Raw genomic sequence first — 16,252 nt, forward strand, 5'->3', positions numbered from 1 at the left:
CTTTAATACTTAAGAATTACAATTATTAAGTATTGGAAGTGTGAGACTGCTGTAGAAATTTCAAACCTTTGATCAAATATCTCTTTCCCATTCCTTATCTACCATTAGTTCCCATCCCTATCCAACTTCTCTAAGCAGGAACACTAATCCAAAGCCTTTTTTTCTTTTTTTCTTTTTTTTTTTTTTTTTTTTGAGGCAGGGTTTCTGTGTTATAGCGCTAGCTATCCTGGACCAAGCTGGCTTTGAACTTATCGATCCACCTGCCACCAGCCTCCCAAATGCTGGGATTAAAAGTGTGTACCACCACTGCCAGGCCTAAAGTAATTCTAAAGCCATGTCTGTGTTAATCTTACTTAATCATATGTCAGCCCATTCACCACGGGGACCACTTGCTCTCTTGAAATCTTAAACTCTGTCTCCTGTACTCTGATCTCACTAGCTTGTCATTACTGTTTTCTTGGCTGCTCACCGTTCTGCCTCTTCTCGAACTGTACACACACACACACAGGAGATCACTTTTGAGGTGGGGAACTTTCGGTACATAGTATATGGCGACAGATACTTGCTTGATTAACCAGTTTATGGTGCCATTTCCATTTTAGTAGGATTATCAGGTTTATAATTTACCCTTCTTGTTTTAAATGTTAGGTGTGGTATATTTGTTCCTTTATTCATTGGCTGTGAGTAGGGATGCATAGCTGACATGGGGTAGGTAATACAGGTAATAGGACAACTTGTAGGAGTTTGTACTTTCCTTCCACCAAGTGGGTCCTGGGAACTGAACTCAGGTCCTCAGGTCTGGCAATAAAAGCCTTAACCCTCTGAACCATTTCACCAGACCCTATCCTTCTACAGAACTTTCAAAGGTCAGTTCCCTTCTCATTCAAGTTTAGTGTTCTCTGTCTGTTTGCTTGCTTTGTAAGCATCATCTTACCCAAGCTGAATCTCTCGAAAGCCTCTTGTCTATCCTGAGTGGTTACTGGCTGACCTTCCAAACTTTCCAGGGACCGGAGGTGGAAAATGATGAACTGGAGGTAATGAGGAAGGGCCACAACTGGATTGTCAATGAGGATTAGAGATGTCAAATCTTGAAGAGGCTTCAACTTGCTTATATCCTGGAGCTGAAATGGTACCACAGCAGTATAGGAATGATTAAACGAACAAAGGAAGTAAAAAAATCAACAGCACTGCCTTTAGCATGTCAAGAAAGCTATTTATGAAACTCATAGCCCCTAATTAGCAGTGTGAGAAAGGGGCACCAAGGGCCATGTAAGCACTGGTGTGTCAGACAGTACTATGCATTGTCAAGGTTCAAAGGTGGGACTTGCCTTAGCTCAGACTCTGTAAGTGAACAAAATGGGGGCTCAATCTCAGCCTATATTGCAATGTCTTTATTTTATATTGATCAATATGCATAAAATGAACTGCTATGAAGGATTTTGGTAAACATGAAGATAACTGAGTTATAACTAATGGTTAAAAAACATAAAAACATATATAGATATTCAAACATATATAGATATTCACATTCTTTGAAAACTTTTGTTTATTCAAAGAACTTATGTAGGTTGGGAGAATTAAATTAAATTGCTAGTACAAGTACATATTTTCCCCCAAATAAATATATATTACCCTTAATGATGTCAATGCCAAACATATAGACGAGAAGATGATATATGATTACAAATCCTCAACACTGAACAGTCTTCCTGTTTTTTAGCAGACACTGGGTATGACCTAAAAATCAAGAACTCTGAGAAATACTTGGGGTCAACTGTAAATCCAGGGCTGCATCTTCTTGTAATCCCGTGAGTTTCGAGAGCTGTCAGTGACATACTGAACAGTCTAAGGCTTCCACTCTGAGGCTCAGGAGATCTGGCAGTAGACGGGAGAGTGTCTTTCCCAGGTCTTTTTAACAATGGGATAAGAAGGAAGGATTCCTGCTGAGTGTGGCAGAGCATGCCTGTGCGCCAACATGTGAAGACAAAGGCAAGAGAACTACAAGTCTGAGGTATGCTTGGCTTACAGAGAGAAGCCTCACCACAACCTCCGTGTAAGGAACAGATAAGGGAAATAATCAACAATAAGATGAAAAAAATGGTGTGTATTCTAATTTGTCTTCACACTTGAAGGAATAAAGAACAAGCCTTAGTTACTCATTGTTCTAAAGTTTCTGAAGCAGTTCTATTCCTCTCCGTTCACCTGAGCCTCTTAGAAACCATTTTCTCTATTTTAGACAATTTATAGAAATCAAAGGACTCTCCAGGGTCATATCAGGGCAGTTAGGCCTGTGGACTTTCCCTTTCTAATCTATGACAATTGTCATTAAGTTATATGATGATTGTCCCAGTTGTAACAGCCAATGTATTAGGTGTTCAGGAGGCATTTTCTAACAAAACATGAAAGAAATTAAGACTTTATCTGAAAAATAGGAATCAAATTTCCTATCTCAGAATAACTTTAAATAGATATCCATTGCATCCTTATTACCTATGAAGAATGGCACTAGGCCCCAGGGATGTAAGGCAGTGCAATGCACTGATGGACAGGAAAACCCTGAGAGATCAATTCCAGGTTACCACTGTACCTAAGAACATGAGTGCAGTCTGTGTTTAACACACTGAAGAATCTTAGGTTATATCTGAATATGGCATATGGCCAATGAAACAAGGACGCCAAAAGAAATCTCACTCTAAATATTTTCCCAACAAATAAAAAATCTGAATAAAGAAGATTTTAGGAGGATAAAGGGGACTAGGAGCAAGGGGCAGGAAAAGAGAGGATAGTGGGCAGGAGAGGGATGGTGCTCAATGTAAAATATATACATGGACAAAACCTTTATCGTCCAAATCACTTAAATTTTAGGAAAAGTAATCTTGCTATTTTGAGTAACTTACCGATGATATCTTATTGCCTTTCAGATTGAGGACTCGTAAAGATTTCAATTTCTTTGCGAACCACACTGGAATATGCTCAATTTCATTACCTGCTAGGTTTAGCTTTTGCAGGTTACACATGTTTTCTAGTCCTTCGATTTTGCTGGAAACCAGAGAAGAAAATCCAACATAATGAGTAAAATGAGCAAGCCCTTTCGCTGCAGTTTACAGTGAAGAGCCGCGGCAGACCAGGCTACTTCTCATAACTATAATTCATGAACTCTTTTCCTGAACGACAAGCACATGGCCAAAGTCAAATTTCCCCAACCCACCACTGCTCTATGAGTGTGCCTAGCAACCCAGCCCACCTTACTATACGCAGGATACTATACTATACATAACACAGGAGAGAAGAGGATGCCCATGGCCAACACTCGACCCCACTGTGTGCCACGGTGCTACCCAGATGTCCACAATAATTGCATTGTCATCACCAAAGACGCACTGTGCTAGCAGCATGTGTGACACATTCTAAAATGATACTGTTTATGGATACATGCGCTGCAGTGAAAATATTTAAAATTAATGAAGCACTTGCCACTCACGCTCTAAACCATGGCGGATGGCATGCTCTTCACAGTCTCTGCAATCCGGCTGTCAGTCTAACCCTAGTCCATGTGCCATTCTCAACAGATATTCCTCGGCTTCTCTAGCTTCGTTTTTACTATGAAATTACTTTCACTAGATCAACTCTTTTGAATGTTTGACATTATGACCTTGATTGGCCAGGGTTGTTTTTTTTTAACATTTCATTTCTGTCTTGGAACTTCTCCAGGCCCACGGCTGTTGTCTCTTCATTTGTCACAAGTCTGAGTTGGGGAAACGGTGCATAGAGGTTTTCAAGATTTGATCCTTCCTTCATTTCCCCATTACAGTTTCCTATGTAGCTTAAGTCATCATTAGATTTTACTACATTGGTTTATCCCTGTAGTTGTATATTTGTATGTGTATCTGAATTAGAAATGAGACGTACACTCCTCATTTCTAGTAGCAATAGCAAAGAATAAAAGGATGAATATACAGCATCAAATTATTTGGAATATCTTCAGGATCAAAGCAGCATTTTCCTCACATATGAATTACTCACGCACTAAGGCAAGGACTCACAGGTAACAACGACACAAAGTTACTGCAGAAATAGGATCACATTGGTACCATGAAAGGTATCTGCTTTCGCAATGCTAAGTAAAAACTACTCTACACTTACGTGATACTGAATCATAAAGGCAGATGTGACGATCCAGAATCCAATAAGCAAGAATCAAAACTCCTGTTACTTCAAAGCACTCTTTCAGTAGCACAGATACTGTTAGTCCATCTCTGGCAAAGAAGACCTGGCAACGCTACCCACAGGAGCGGTCACTCACCTGATTTTGTTATATGATAAGTTGAGCTCACGCAATCGTAACAGCTTGTCCACTTTCTCGATCTTCACTATTAGATTATAGCTGAGGTTTAGTACTTCAAGTTTAACACACTTCTCCAAATTTTCGATGTACTAATTGGAAATAAATGGTAAATGCTTTATATAGCAGGCTTCTTGACGCTTTTAGAGGCTGTTTTGATCAGCAAACCCTAACAGCTTTCCTGGACAATCCCTGCTACAGCTTTCTTTGACCACAAGTAGCAAGGCTCTGCTGGTATTCTCCCTGACCCAGTAACTCCTCTAGAGTAAGAGCCTCAAGCTATTCACCACCATTCCCCTGACCTCAATCTTTCTATGCCCCTCCCTCTTCCCTTCCACTGTCTTATCCTTTTCCCCCCTCCATTAATTTAATTTATTTATATCCCCATTGCAGCCCCCTTTCTCTCATCCTCCCTCACATAACCTCTTCTCTGATAAGAGGGAGGACCCCTGGATATCAACCCAACCTAGCACATCAAGTCACATCCTCTCCCACTGAGGCCAGAGGAGGTGGCCCAGTTAGGGGAACAGGATCCATAGGCAGGCAGCAGAGTTAGGGACAGCCCCTACTCCAATTGATGGGGGAGCCACATGAAGACCAAGCCTTACTCTTTATAAACTGACTACTACACTATCTAAGGGCCTCCTGTTCCCTCCTCTCAGTTTAAAGGCAGTCACTTTACAGTAGATGTGCACTGCATGGCTAATATATATAGGTGTGGTACCACGCAGGAAGCCTATGGCAGTGACCCAGGTCATTTCCCTGCTGCGCAGTTCATATTCACCATGTTCACATTTCTTCTGTACTTAGTAAGTTGCACTGTACTATAACGGCGTTTCTACTGCACCTTCCTCTTACCTCCGTCATTTGTCATGAGTACAGTTACAAGAATTGTCCACCTTTGCTTTTCTTGCCTTTCCCATTTACTGCTATTGTCCTGGTAAGGCAATAACTCTTAGCACATCATTGCCTCTCCATCATCGTCCATTCAGCAAATATTTATCCAACATGGACTAGGTGCCAGGAGCTGTTCTATATATATGAAATGCATATGCACACAAAATGTAGTGGCAAATTAAGACATAGGATGTCTTGACTTTCTTGGATATACAAACATCAACAAGATTTTAGACAGTGAAAACTCAAAAGAAAATATGGGAACATCTTGTGCCAGCATGCAAGGCACCACAAGGCAGATTTTGCCTGTTGTCTACACTGCTAAGCTCTACTGCTGACACAGACTAGATGCCAAATAAATATCTGTTGAACGAAGAGGAGAGGGTGTCTGTCTATAACACCCTCAACTGGTTGGTAAGAAAAGGTCTCACAGAGGGAGTATATCCTGCAGAGAACTTAATAACATGTCAGTTGAATCAATTGTGCGTACACCCAGGAACAAAGAACACCAGGCTAATGTAACAAAAACCACAAACAAGGATGTGGAGAGATGGTTCGACACTTGCTGCCCTGGAAAAGGACTACAGTTTGATGCCCAGTAACTACATGGTTGCTTACAACCACCTGTAACTCTAGTTCCAGGGCATCCAGTGCCCTCTTCTAGCCTCTGCAGGCACCAGGCAATGCACATAAGTACACAGACATGCATGCACGCAAAACATGAACACATAAAATAAGATTTAAAAAAATCCCTACTGTACATAATCCTTGTGAAAATAGTCGATGAGTTTGAGAAACAGAAGGAAAGACTTTGAAATGGCCAAGTCCTGGGCCTCCTGTTGTCATCTTCAGCTCCTCTGTGCCACTGTTGTCCTGGCCTGTCTGAGGTTTCTACCTGCAGCCTCGTGCTCCTGGAGATTTTCTAGCACAACAGATCCTTCTGACTTTCACGTTGGTTTTCCTCCCCATCCCATTCTCTCTGATTCTCCCTATTTCTACACTGAATCCTAGACACTTTTCACGCCAAACTCTAAATTTTCCCCCTGTATCTGCCTCCTTTGACTGACATGTCTGGTGCATGTAATAGCCACAGAGCAACTACATCCTGACGTGATATGTCATTTCTACAACTTTAAAACTTCTGCAGTTTCCTTTTCCTCTATAGCTGTCCAACTTAGACCTAAATATATTCTAATAACACTTACAAACAAAACACAAAACATTCTTACTGAGGTCTCACTAAATCAGGAAGAATCACACTGCCCAGTAAATCACCATTAAGAAGCTAATGTGTCTATACTTAGACTCTCCTATTCCTTTCTGTCTGTATATACAGCAAAGAGAATTTCTTTAGAAAAAGAAAGAAAAAAATAAAGAAAGAAAAGAAAAGGCTTGAGATTATATTAAATAAAATACCTGAGAATTTTGTTTTCATTGAAACTAATATGAAAAAAAAGTCTGCTTTGAATGAGATTGACCCCCATTAACTCATATACTGATGAGCTAACAATCAGGAGGTGTGTCCTTTTGAAGGAGGTATGTCACTATCAGGGTATGCTTTGAGGCTTCAAAAGCCCATGTGTCTTGTTCTCCCTCTGCCTGCTGCCTGTGGATCAGGATGAAAAGCTCTCAGCTATCTCTCCACCACACCTTCCTGCCTGTCTGCCTGCCTACTGCCTGCCTGCCTGCTGCCTGCCTGTTGCCATTCTCTCTGCCATAATAATACCATGAAATGAAAACTTGATGTTTCCAAAAGTGATATTTGCTAACTGGGTGCTGGAGAGATGGCTCAGCAGTTAAGAGCCTCCACAATTGTTGCTGAGGACCTGAGTTCAATTCCTAGCACTCAAGTTGGGTAGTTTTCAAACATTAATAGCCCTAGCTCCAAGGGATCCAATGCCTCTGGCCTCCAAAAATATCTGCACTCATGTGTATGTTAAAGGAAAAAAAATCCTAAAAAAAAATTCTGGCAGGCTTAAGACATAAGAAAGTGAAATCAATGTTTATGTTTAGAAACTGCTTGAAACCTACCCTAAATTTCTTGCCGCCATCTTTAGAAAGTGAAAGATTCAGAGACTTCACCAAGGCCAAATTGTCCTGTTTAGTGAGTTTTTTGATGAGGGCCTCTGTAATATACCGGACTCCTACATATGAATCAGCTCCTGAAATCCAGAAACAAGTTCATTATCAATAGGAAGATATGAATATCAATCACCAAATAGAAGTCATTTTTACACTATACATAAGGCAACTTTAATCCAGGCAGATAAACAGATGGTATCTGGCTGGCTGTAATCACAGTACCTTAATATGTCACTTTATATCATCTCATTACCATAATGAACACAGTCTATCACTTTGGGCTTTGTAGTAAATGTTTTACATTTAAATATGTAATTTGTATAAACCTTTGAAGAAAAATTATTAATGTTCATATTTATGAAAAATTATTTGATCATGAGAGGTGGCTCGATGGTTAAGAGCACTGGCTGCTCTTGAAGAGGACATAGGTTGGATTCCAGTACCCACACAGCAGTTCACAAACATCTGTCACTCCAGTGGTAAGAAGACCCTCTACTGGTCTCCAAGAACACCAGGCACACAAGTAGTACATAGATATCCAGGCAAAGCACTCATACATAAAAATAAATAAATATTTTAAATCATTTGCTCAATATCCTACAACGAATATGGTACAAATTCCAAAATTTCAACTCAAGCAGATACATTTAAAATTGGTATTTTGTTTTATTTGGGGGTGGGGGTAACATGTGTTCATGTGCAGGTACACGTGGAACAAAATATGGAGGTCAGAACATCAGTTCTGAGAATCAGCTCTTGCCTTCCACCACGGGTCCTGTAGATCAAACTTTCAACCACATGCATCACTGAGGTTTGTTTCAAAGCTCTATTTTATTACTTGTTGCTTTATGAAATAGAAAGTAACATAACATTTTATGGACATAGGGTATCAACTTGGTAGACAACAGACATTCCTTTATGGCCTTTGTAGAAAATGCGATCATATTGCATTTTATAAAGACAAAATAGTCTCTTGACAAAACCAACATTCTAGAATAACAATCAATTCAGAATCAACCAGGGACCAAGAGACAGTGAAGCTGTACAGCAGAGTCTAAACTGCATGCTGAAAGTGTGTTAACAGAAAACCGTCAGGTACTCAGGTCAGCAGAGGCTGATAAGAATCTCACGACCTAGCAAAGTATAAAGCATTTCTGAAGGCAAACTAGAAGGGCAGCAATAAAAAATAAAAAAAAAAAAACTTTAAAAATGCCGGTGGGACCTGTGCATGTTCTGTAAGTGGAGGGCAATGCCCTTACAGATCAGCAGCCTGAAGAGCCCAAGCACGGCTAGCACACTTAGATCAAACTTTTACCTTGAAAGCACTCCACTCTCGGCTGAGGAGGAGGTGGAAAACTTCTAGTAAGAGCTTAAATCAACTCTACAAGAAATCCAACTTCCTCTCCTAGAAACTTTCCCCCGCTAATCCCTTCAGACACCTTTACCTTCATCCAAAAGTAGTCCCTTCTCCATTCTTCCACAATTTCTAACAATTAAAGCAGCAATACAAGGTGGTTTGGGGACAGGGGGTGGGATGCGGGAGGGGTATATCTAGATTCCACATTTAAGCTCAGTATTTCCCTTCTCGACTTACATGTGAGACAAGACACAGTTTTAGCAGTACCTTTATGTTGCTGGGGCTCCAAAGGCACGGTGCTTTCATCTGTCAGCTCAGCCTGTGCAGGCCACTGTCCGCCAGGATGTAAAGGCTGAGTCTCAGATCCAATTAAAGGTGAAAGGGACCTAGATCGCATGCTGGACCTAAGAGATGACGGCCCAGGAAAATGAGATGACAGCGGCATCTTTGCTTTGGAGAGCTTTCCTTCAGAACCTTTCTTCATTGCAAGAATAAAACCAGGTGGCCATCAAAACCTGTAAGAGTTTCCAAGGTATTTAACAAGGCTAAGTCCCCACAGCTACTGAGAGTGTTACATTCTCTCTAGAGCTATCAGATCATTTGCTGTCAATGGGAAGGCTATGGAGACTCTGCCCACACTTCTCCAAGCTTATGGAGCAGTGCTCCCTTAGCCTCTGATCAGCCTCCACAGGGAAGAGACCTGGGAGGCCTGTCACTGACACATGCTCAGCTCAGAGTGTCACTAGTTACTTCTTTTCTCAGTTTATCAGCTCAAACTTTTCACAAAATAGTTTTGTGAAAACTCTTTTGTGAAAACAGGTCCTTTCCATATAAGGCCACATACAGGAATATTTGACAACCAACACTTGTAAGCACTCTGTCCTCCCAGAAGCTGGTCTGGTACACCATGCTCTACTGACATTCCCCTGTCCTGGCTACTCCATGGCCTCCTTTGCTGGCTCATGTTCCTCTACTTCCCCTAAATGTCAGCGCTCCTCCACAATTCCTTTTTGTTCCCTTTGAACATCACCTTGGGCAACCTAATGTGTACCCTCAGCTCTCAAATGTACAGCTAATTTTTAGAAAAAAAATATTTAGTGAGATTGTATATTAAGTAGCTTTCAATCCAATGACAAGTTGGTATCAGAAAAGGATATTGTAATAGAATGTTGCATACAAATCTTTATGTAAGTTGAATTTGGCCTGAGGCTGCTTTCCTTTGGCCTTGAGTTTCCCTATAGCCAAATACTACCTTCGTGTACAAAACGAAACTGAAAGCCCAGTTTAACAATATACTTTTTAAAAAACTAGCTGAGTCTCAGTAAAGCTTTACTTAACCACAGGGTTACTGTGGTATCAGACCATCTTCAAATAAGATGAATGCTGATCTGCAACCAACGAAGCTGTCTTGCAGATTCTATTTCTGTCCATAAGTGCTGTCCATTCTCAGAACCCTGATTCACTGAGATGGTCAGCCTATGAGATAGTGTGTGTTTCTACATGCAGACTTCACGAGAGCTATGGCAACTCAGGGAGGGAAGCAGGGGTGTGGAACCGTCACTTAATCTTTGAGTGATCCAGGTTTCTGGAATCCACTGAATACTTTCCTAATTCTATAGGAATCATTACTTAGAAGTAATAATTTGCTAATCAGGGGAAGTAACATAGGACCTCATAATAATTTAATGAGGATTTGATAACAATAATTCTAGATGGTTTATAATTTCAGAGTTTTTAAGAGAAGACTATGATGTAGGATACAAAATAATTGAATTGTCTAATGATATAGGATGCACTGCAACCAGGGACATGGGGGCCAAATAAACCCTTTCCTCCCGGAGTTGCTTTCTGTCACAATGTCTTACCACAGCAATGGAAACCTCAACTAAGACATCTAGGAAGTGGTTAAGGGACATGCCCAGAGCCCCAGTGAGATGGCTCGGTGGGTAAGGGCATTTTCTGTGCTAATTTGATGGTCTAAGTTCTGTATCTGTAGCCCACGGAAAAGTGGAGAAAACCCGATTCCACAAAGTTGTCCTTTGCCCTCCATATGCGCATCACGGTATGTCCCTCCCGCCCCCATCATCCACACACGCTTCAAAAAAGAAAAAAGGAACAAGCTCAGAGTCACAGAACTGAGGTTAAACAGCAGAGCCCTCAGGACCGCCAGCCCATCTCCATCGCAGTTATCCCGCAGACGGTGACACACCCCGGCACTCTTCCTCTCTGCGGGAACCTCATCCTTCAAAGCGCCGCACCCCAACTTTGCGACTCAGCAACGCCCAGTCCTCCGCTGTGCACGCCTCTCCTCCCCTGCCCTCCCCTCCCCTGCCCACGCCGGCCCCGGCCCTCCTCCTTCCCGTCCAATCCCCTTTCCAAGCACACTCCCCCGCCCCGAATGCGTCCGGAGCCGGCACACCTCACGCTGGACCGGGGCTTTCCGGCCTTTGCCGCCCGCCACCCCAGCTCGGTCCAGACGCCGAAGGACACTCACCGCCTCAGCACGGGAAGGAACGGCCTAGCGGGAGGGGCGAGGCGGAGACGCCGGGATACTTCCCCTCAGGAGACCGACAGCACAGCAGCCATTTTGTTGTGTTGTGCCGGTTGCCGAGAGGGCCAGCTTGGTGTGGGCGGGGCTTGGGATCGCCACGCCCCCGACACGGACTAGTGGGCGGGACGGGGCGGAGGCGCTTCCCGCCACCCTTGCCGCCTCTGCGCGCGCTCAATTTGGGGTGCGAGGCTTCCAGGTATGAACCTGGCGGGCTGTGGTCAGCCTTCTGGGCGCCGAGTCTGTGAGGAGAGATTTTCCACTGAAGCAATGGGGGAAGGCTTACGTTCCTCTCCCTAAGGCAACAACCGGAGGAACCAGTATGGAGATGTTCACTGCATTCGACCTTGGGATGATGGAAGGCAGGCTTTGAGCTCTCCTGTGTCTCGATGCACACTATCCTTTACGCGACTATTTCCGAGGCAAATTGTCATGCTTGGGAACTGATCGAACCGGACGTGGCTGCACCTCAAGACTGCTTGGGCTCCAGTGACCATTCTCTTGAGCTATATGATCCTAGGATTCACAATCCAAGAGTGCCCCTTATGTTAGTACAAAAGAACTAAAGCAAGCATTTACAGAGACTTGAGCAGATCATGCCCCAAAGAGCAGCCTTCTACTGTATTTCCTAATTGTCTGCACCATGTGCTTGCGGAGGCCAGAAGAGGGCATCAGATCCCATATAACTGCAGGTACAGACCTTTGTGAGCTGCTATTTGGGTAGAGGAATCGAACCTGGAAACCTGGGTCCTCTGGAAGAGCGGTAATATGCTCTTATTAAGCACTGAGCCATCTCTGCACCCTCTCCATCATCTTTCTTAACTATCTTATTCTCCAGTCAGGCATTAACGTTCCCTTTCTTTACCACAAACTTCCTGGCTCATTTTTCTAACACTTTTACAAATTTCCTTTCTGCCTCAATTTCTACTCTCATGTAATCGTCCCCATTTCCAGCAGTTAACCTTAATGACTTAGAACAGTAGCTGATAAGTTCTTCGTATGTTCTAATTTTTATCATTAAGCAAGACTTCTTTCATCTTAACTCTGAAAGAAGAGTTTAACCAAGGGAAGGTGTTTGCTTGGCAAAGAGAACAGCTTGTACAAACCCCAGGAAGGATTAGGAAAGTTGGCAATGAGCTGGCCATTAAGTAATTCAGGGCGGTTTGAAGAAAACATAAGTAATGCACAAATGCAGTTCAGTACGAATTATGCAAACGTCTGGTGTGGTGACGCTAAATATGGAGAGGAACCTTTTAAGCAGCATGAAGCCTGTTTGTAGAAGCTGAGGTCCTTTGACCTAATGGGAAGTTCTGATCATTTCCAGCAGGAGGCACTATTTGGATCTGATGAGCATGATCCTCTCTTTCCCCCTCGAAACTTTGCAGCACAATTCTTTGCTGTTGGAAAGCAAACTCTATGCAAAGATCTATTTAACCTTGAAAGGACTTTGGACCTATTTTCAGGCAAAGTTCAGGTGTTAGGTATTAGTTCAGTGTACCTTGGTGAGATTCTGGTCTTTGGTACTTGTCTTTCAGCCAGAGACTTGGATTAATTGCACAAACTCATGATTGTTTACCCTAATCTGTGATGGCGTTCAGATGAGTTCGTCCGTCGTCAGATTACACTGTGCCAGAGTCAATTCATCAGTCCAGTCAGTAGTCATCAAAAAGCACACACAAAATCCAGGGGTCTCTCTCGGAACACTCATTTTTCTCTGCTTTCATGTTGCCCTATTTTCCTCCTTTATACAGATACAGTAACCTTCTCTGGGTCTTGCATGGTGAAAATCTTGGTTGTACCTCCAGCCTTAGATACTTGCCATGATTATTAACAGTCCGTCTTAGCACACTGGAAGAGGCACCCCCGACAAGAGTAAATATACAAAAGAGTGAGGGCAGCTCGCATTCCATGCTAATTTATTCCCTGGTATGAGTTGTCATTTTTCTGGATTACATTTAGATTATAATATAGATATTAGCTGGGGAGATGGGAAGGCCATCTGGCTTCTGGCTGTGACTTGTCTCCAGGGTTGGAAGATGAGTCAGGGCACAGTGACATAGTTTTTTCAAGATCTTTTGTCCAAACCCTAGCAAAGCTATTGAGGTTGCTCTTCCTCGATTCTCTTACACAATCCACACTAATTACTCTGAGCATCACCTTTAAAAGAGAATCAGAGGAACTTAGGCAGAGACGGTCAGCTTCCACCATTGCCATTACTGTGACTTCCTAGTGTGACTTTAAAAATTGACTAAATTATGGCTATATTTTGAAATAAAGCTTGTTCTGTTATTTGGAAATCTCATACATTCGTGTAGGGTATTTTTTATCTGCCTGTCTGTCTATCTGTCTGTTTATCCCATTGGGTTTTTTTGTTTTTTGTTTTTTTGAGACAAGATTTCTTTGTGTAGCCTTAGCTGTTCTGGAACTAGCTGTGTATACCAGGCTGGCCTCGGATTCACAGAGATCCACCTGTCTCTGCCTCCTGGGTGCTGGGATTAAAGTTGTGCACCACCACCACTCAGCTATGGAGTAGTTTTTGATCAAAACACAACCCCCTCATTTCCTGCCCAGTTCACCGTCACACTTTTCCTTCCCAGATTAATGTCTTGTTTTGTTTTTCTGTAAAGCCACTGAGTTTATTTAGTGCTGTCTGTATGCGTGTGGGCGTTAGGGTTGTCTACTGGAGCATGGGTAGACTCTCGGGGGCCTCATCCCTGACGAAAGCTGAGTCTTCTAACATCCATCCATTGCCAATACCTCTGCAGCTAGGCTCGAGGCTGTGATTCCCCATCCATGCTGAGATTTTTGCGTGACTTGCTCATTTCTGCTTTTTACCCTCAAGTCTCACAGAGTAAAGGTACAGTTTACAAACAAAAATATTTTCCATGATAAATATAAATCCTCTCCTAGAGGCTTGCGAGTGTAGACCTGAGAAAATGATCTGATTCTAGACGAAAATATCAGATCGCCTGCTGCCATTTATAAAACATCAAACTTCACAGACTGCTTTTACTATCTTCCCTCAATTAACTGGGTTTTCGTTGTTGTTCCTGTTTTCTTGTTCTGTATTCATCTTGTTAATATGTGGATACAAAATAACACTAGCATGTAAGTATTCTGTGAGTATGCTCTAGGAATGAATTTAGATACCATATTGACTCTCAAAGAGATGGTACGGTAGTTAAAAATGCCGAAGAATAGGGTGGGGAGGTAGGGTAGTAGGATTTCAGGCTTCCCTTTTGAGACAGTAGTGAACGCAGGAATGCGTTTGGCTTCAGAACGTGAAGACCTTTGATGTCCAGAGTGTCATAAAAAACAAAACCAGGGGCTGGTGAGATGGCTCAGTGGGTAAGAGCACTCGACTGCTCTTCCGAAGGTCCTGAGTTCAAATCCCAGCAACCACATGGTGGCTCACAACCATCCCTAATGAGATCTGACTCCCTCTTCTGGAGTGTCTGAAGACAGCTACAGTGTACTTACATATAATAAATTTTAAAAAATTATTAAAAAAAAAAACAAAAAAACCAAAACCAACACACACAAACACCCTGCCTCCACCCACCCGCACTATCCTAGGCTTTATGCTGTGCTGAGGTTTGTGATGTGCAGCCTGCCTCTGAAGAAAGCCAGGGCCAGGCTTAAACACTCAGATGCAGCTCGAGACAGCCCTGCACTCTATCTGGAACTCTATCTGGAACACCTCTGTCTCTGAACTGTACCCCCTAAAGCCAGATTCATTATTCACTTTCCTAAGGTCAGAGTGAGTCTCTCATGTGAGTGAAAGGGCATAGCCCCCAAACACTGAAGACCATAAGCAAGTGCTACTTGCTTATGTCCAGCTCCATGCACCTGAAACGTGGTGTCTAATTTTAAAGATCTTCTAAGTCGCCTATATGGGTCACTCTATAAAGAAAGTGTCCCCACTGCTTCTATTTTCAGAAGAATGCTAGCCAGTTAATATAGAGAAAATGACCAATTAGGAATACATCTTTTTTTTTTTTTCAGCTCTCAGTATAGTATTTCTGATTCCAAGAAAGATCCCCAGCCAATGGTAAAACCCTTGCATGCATTTGACTGTGGTAGCATATGCCTGGAACTCAATTCAAGAGGCCGATGTCAAAGAATCCCAAGTTGCTGAGCAGGTTGGCCCACACAATTATATCATCCCTCAGACAACTGCAGACAGTGAGTAAATTTTTTTTAAAAAGTGCATGAAATATTCTTGATGAAATCACATCTACTTGGCCTCAAAACACCACCCTATAGATTGTCCGTGACTTATAGCAAGAGAGAAAGACTTTACAGTGGGCCGTGGAGAGGGAGAGCCAAATCCTTCTTATTAGCCTGTCTTGGTGACATATCCTTCCTGACCCCACGGTGTAATGATATGTAAGCGATACCTCAAGTCCTGCATGTCTAAAGTAATTTCTCAACTACTCCTTGAATGCCTGAAAAACTCAATTCCTCCAAAGTATACAAATCATGGGCTGTAGCTCCTGCTCTATGAAGCTCTTTCCTATAGCTAGAACAACCCGGGGAGCTGATAGTTTGAACATTCTGCCCTTTTTATAAAGGCGCTCTTAGGACTGACACTGAAGAGGCCATAGAGAGAAGGGATGCATTTGTGTTTATCCAGCTGACCCTGAGATTTTAGTGCCAGCATCTGAGGAGAACCCCTTGTGGTTTTGAAAGCACATATATGAAGGCATAAGTCACATCTATAAAATTTACCTGTTTTAAATACACTGAGTCAATAGTTTTAAAGTGAAGAACCGTCGCTGTGGCTGGTTTCCTCATGCTTGTTTGAATTTGGTCTCCATTCTCAGCCCCCCATTCCATGTCATTGCTACCTAGTTTGGGTCTCTATAGCTTTAGCTTTGCTGGACATTTATTCTAAATGGTTCAAATTTACTACAGATAGTTTAGTAAAGGAAAAAAAACCCACAGAAATATGGTCAAGGTTAAGGAATTAAAGCGATGATAAATCACTCACAGACTAGGAACCAGATAAAGGCCCCTAATTATC

The 16,252-nt window shown here is 42.5% G+C and overlaps 1 protein-coding gene across 4 annotated transcripts in view; it reads right to left on the reverse strand.

The window, feature by feature from the left end:
* Positions 1-11,322, reverse strand: part of Cntrl (centriolin) — a 68,590-nt gene extending 57,268 nt beyond the window's left edge. For 3 of the 4 annotated variants that reach the window (XM_029474142.2, XM_021183767.3, XM_021183758.3), the window contains exons 1-6: positions 11,173-11,321; positions 8,946-9,193; positions 7,271-7,401; positions 4,304-4,434; positions 2,898-3,039; positions 935-1,121 (exon numbers count right to left, since the gene is read on the reverse strand). In XM_029474142.2, coding sequence (XP_029330002.1) covers positions 935-1,121; positions 2,898-3,039; positions 4,304-4,434; positions 7,271-7,401; positions 8,946-9,162 — 808 coding nt within the window. In that variant the 5' untranslated portion in view covers positions 9,163-9,193; positions 11,173-11,321. Of the gene's footprint in view, positions 1-934; positions 1,122-2,897; positions 3,040-4,303; positions 4,435-7,270; positions 7,402-8,945; positions 9,194-11,172 lie in introns of all 4 variants that reach the window. The other variant, XM_085834981.1, reaches the window with a different exon arrangement.
* Between the last annotated feature and the right edge of the window lie 4,930 nt (positions 11,323-16,252).

Source organism: Mus caroli, unplaced genomic scaffold (assembly GCF_978045245.1).
Source record: "Mus caroli unplaced genomic scaffold, Mus_caroli_1 scaffold_2, whole genome shotgun sequence".
Lineage (NCBI taxonomy): Eukaryota > Metazoa > Chordata > Mammalia > Rodentia > Muridae > Mus > Mus caroli.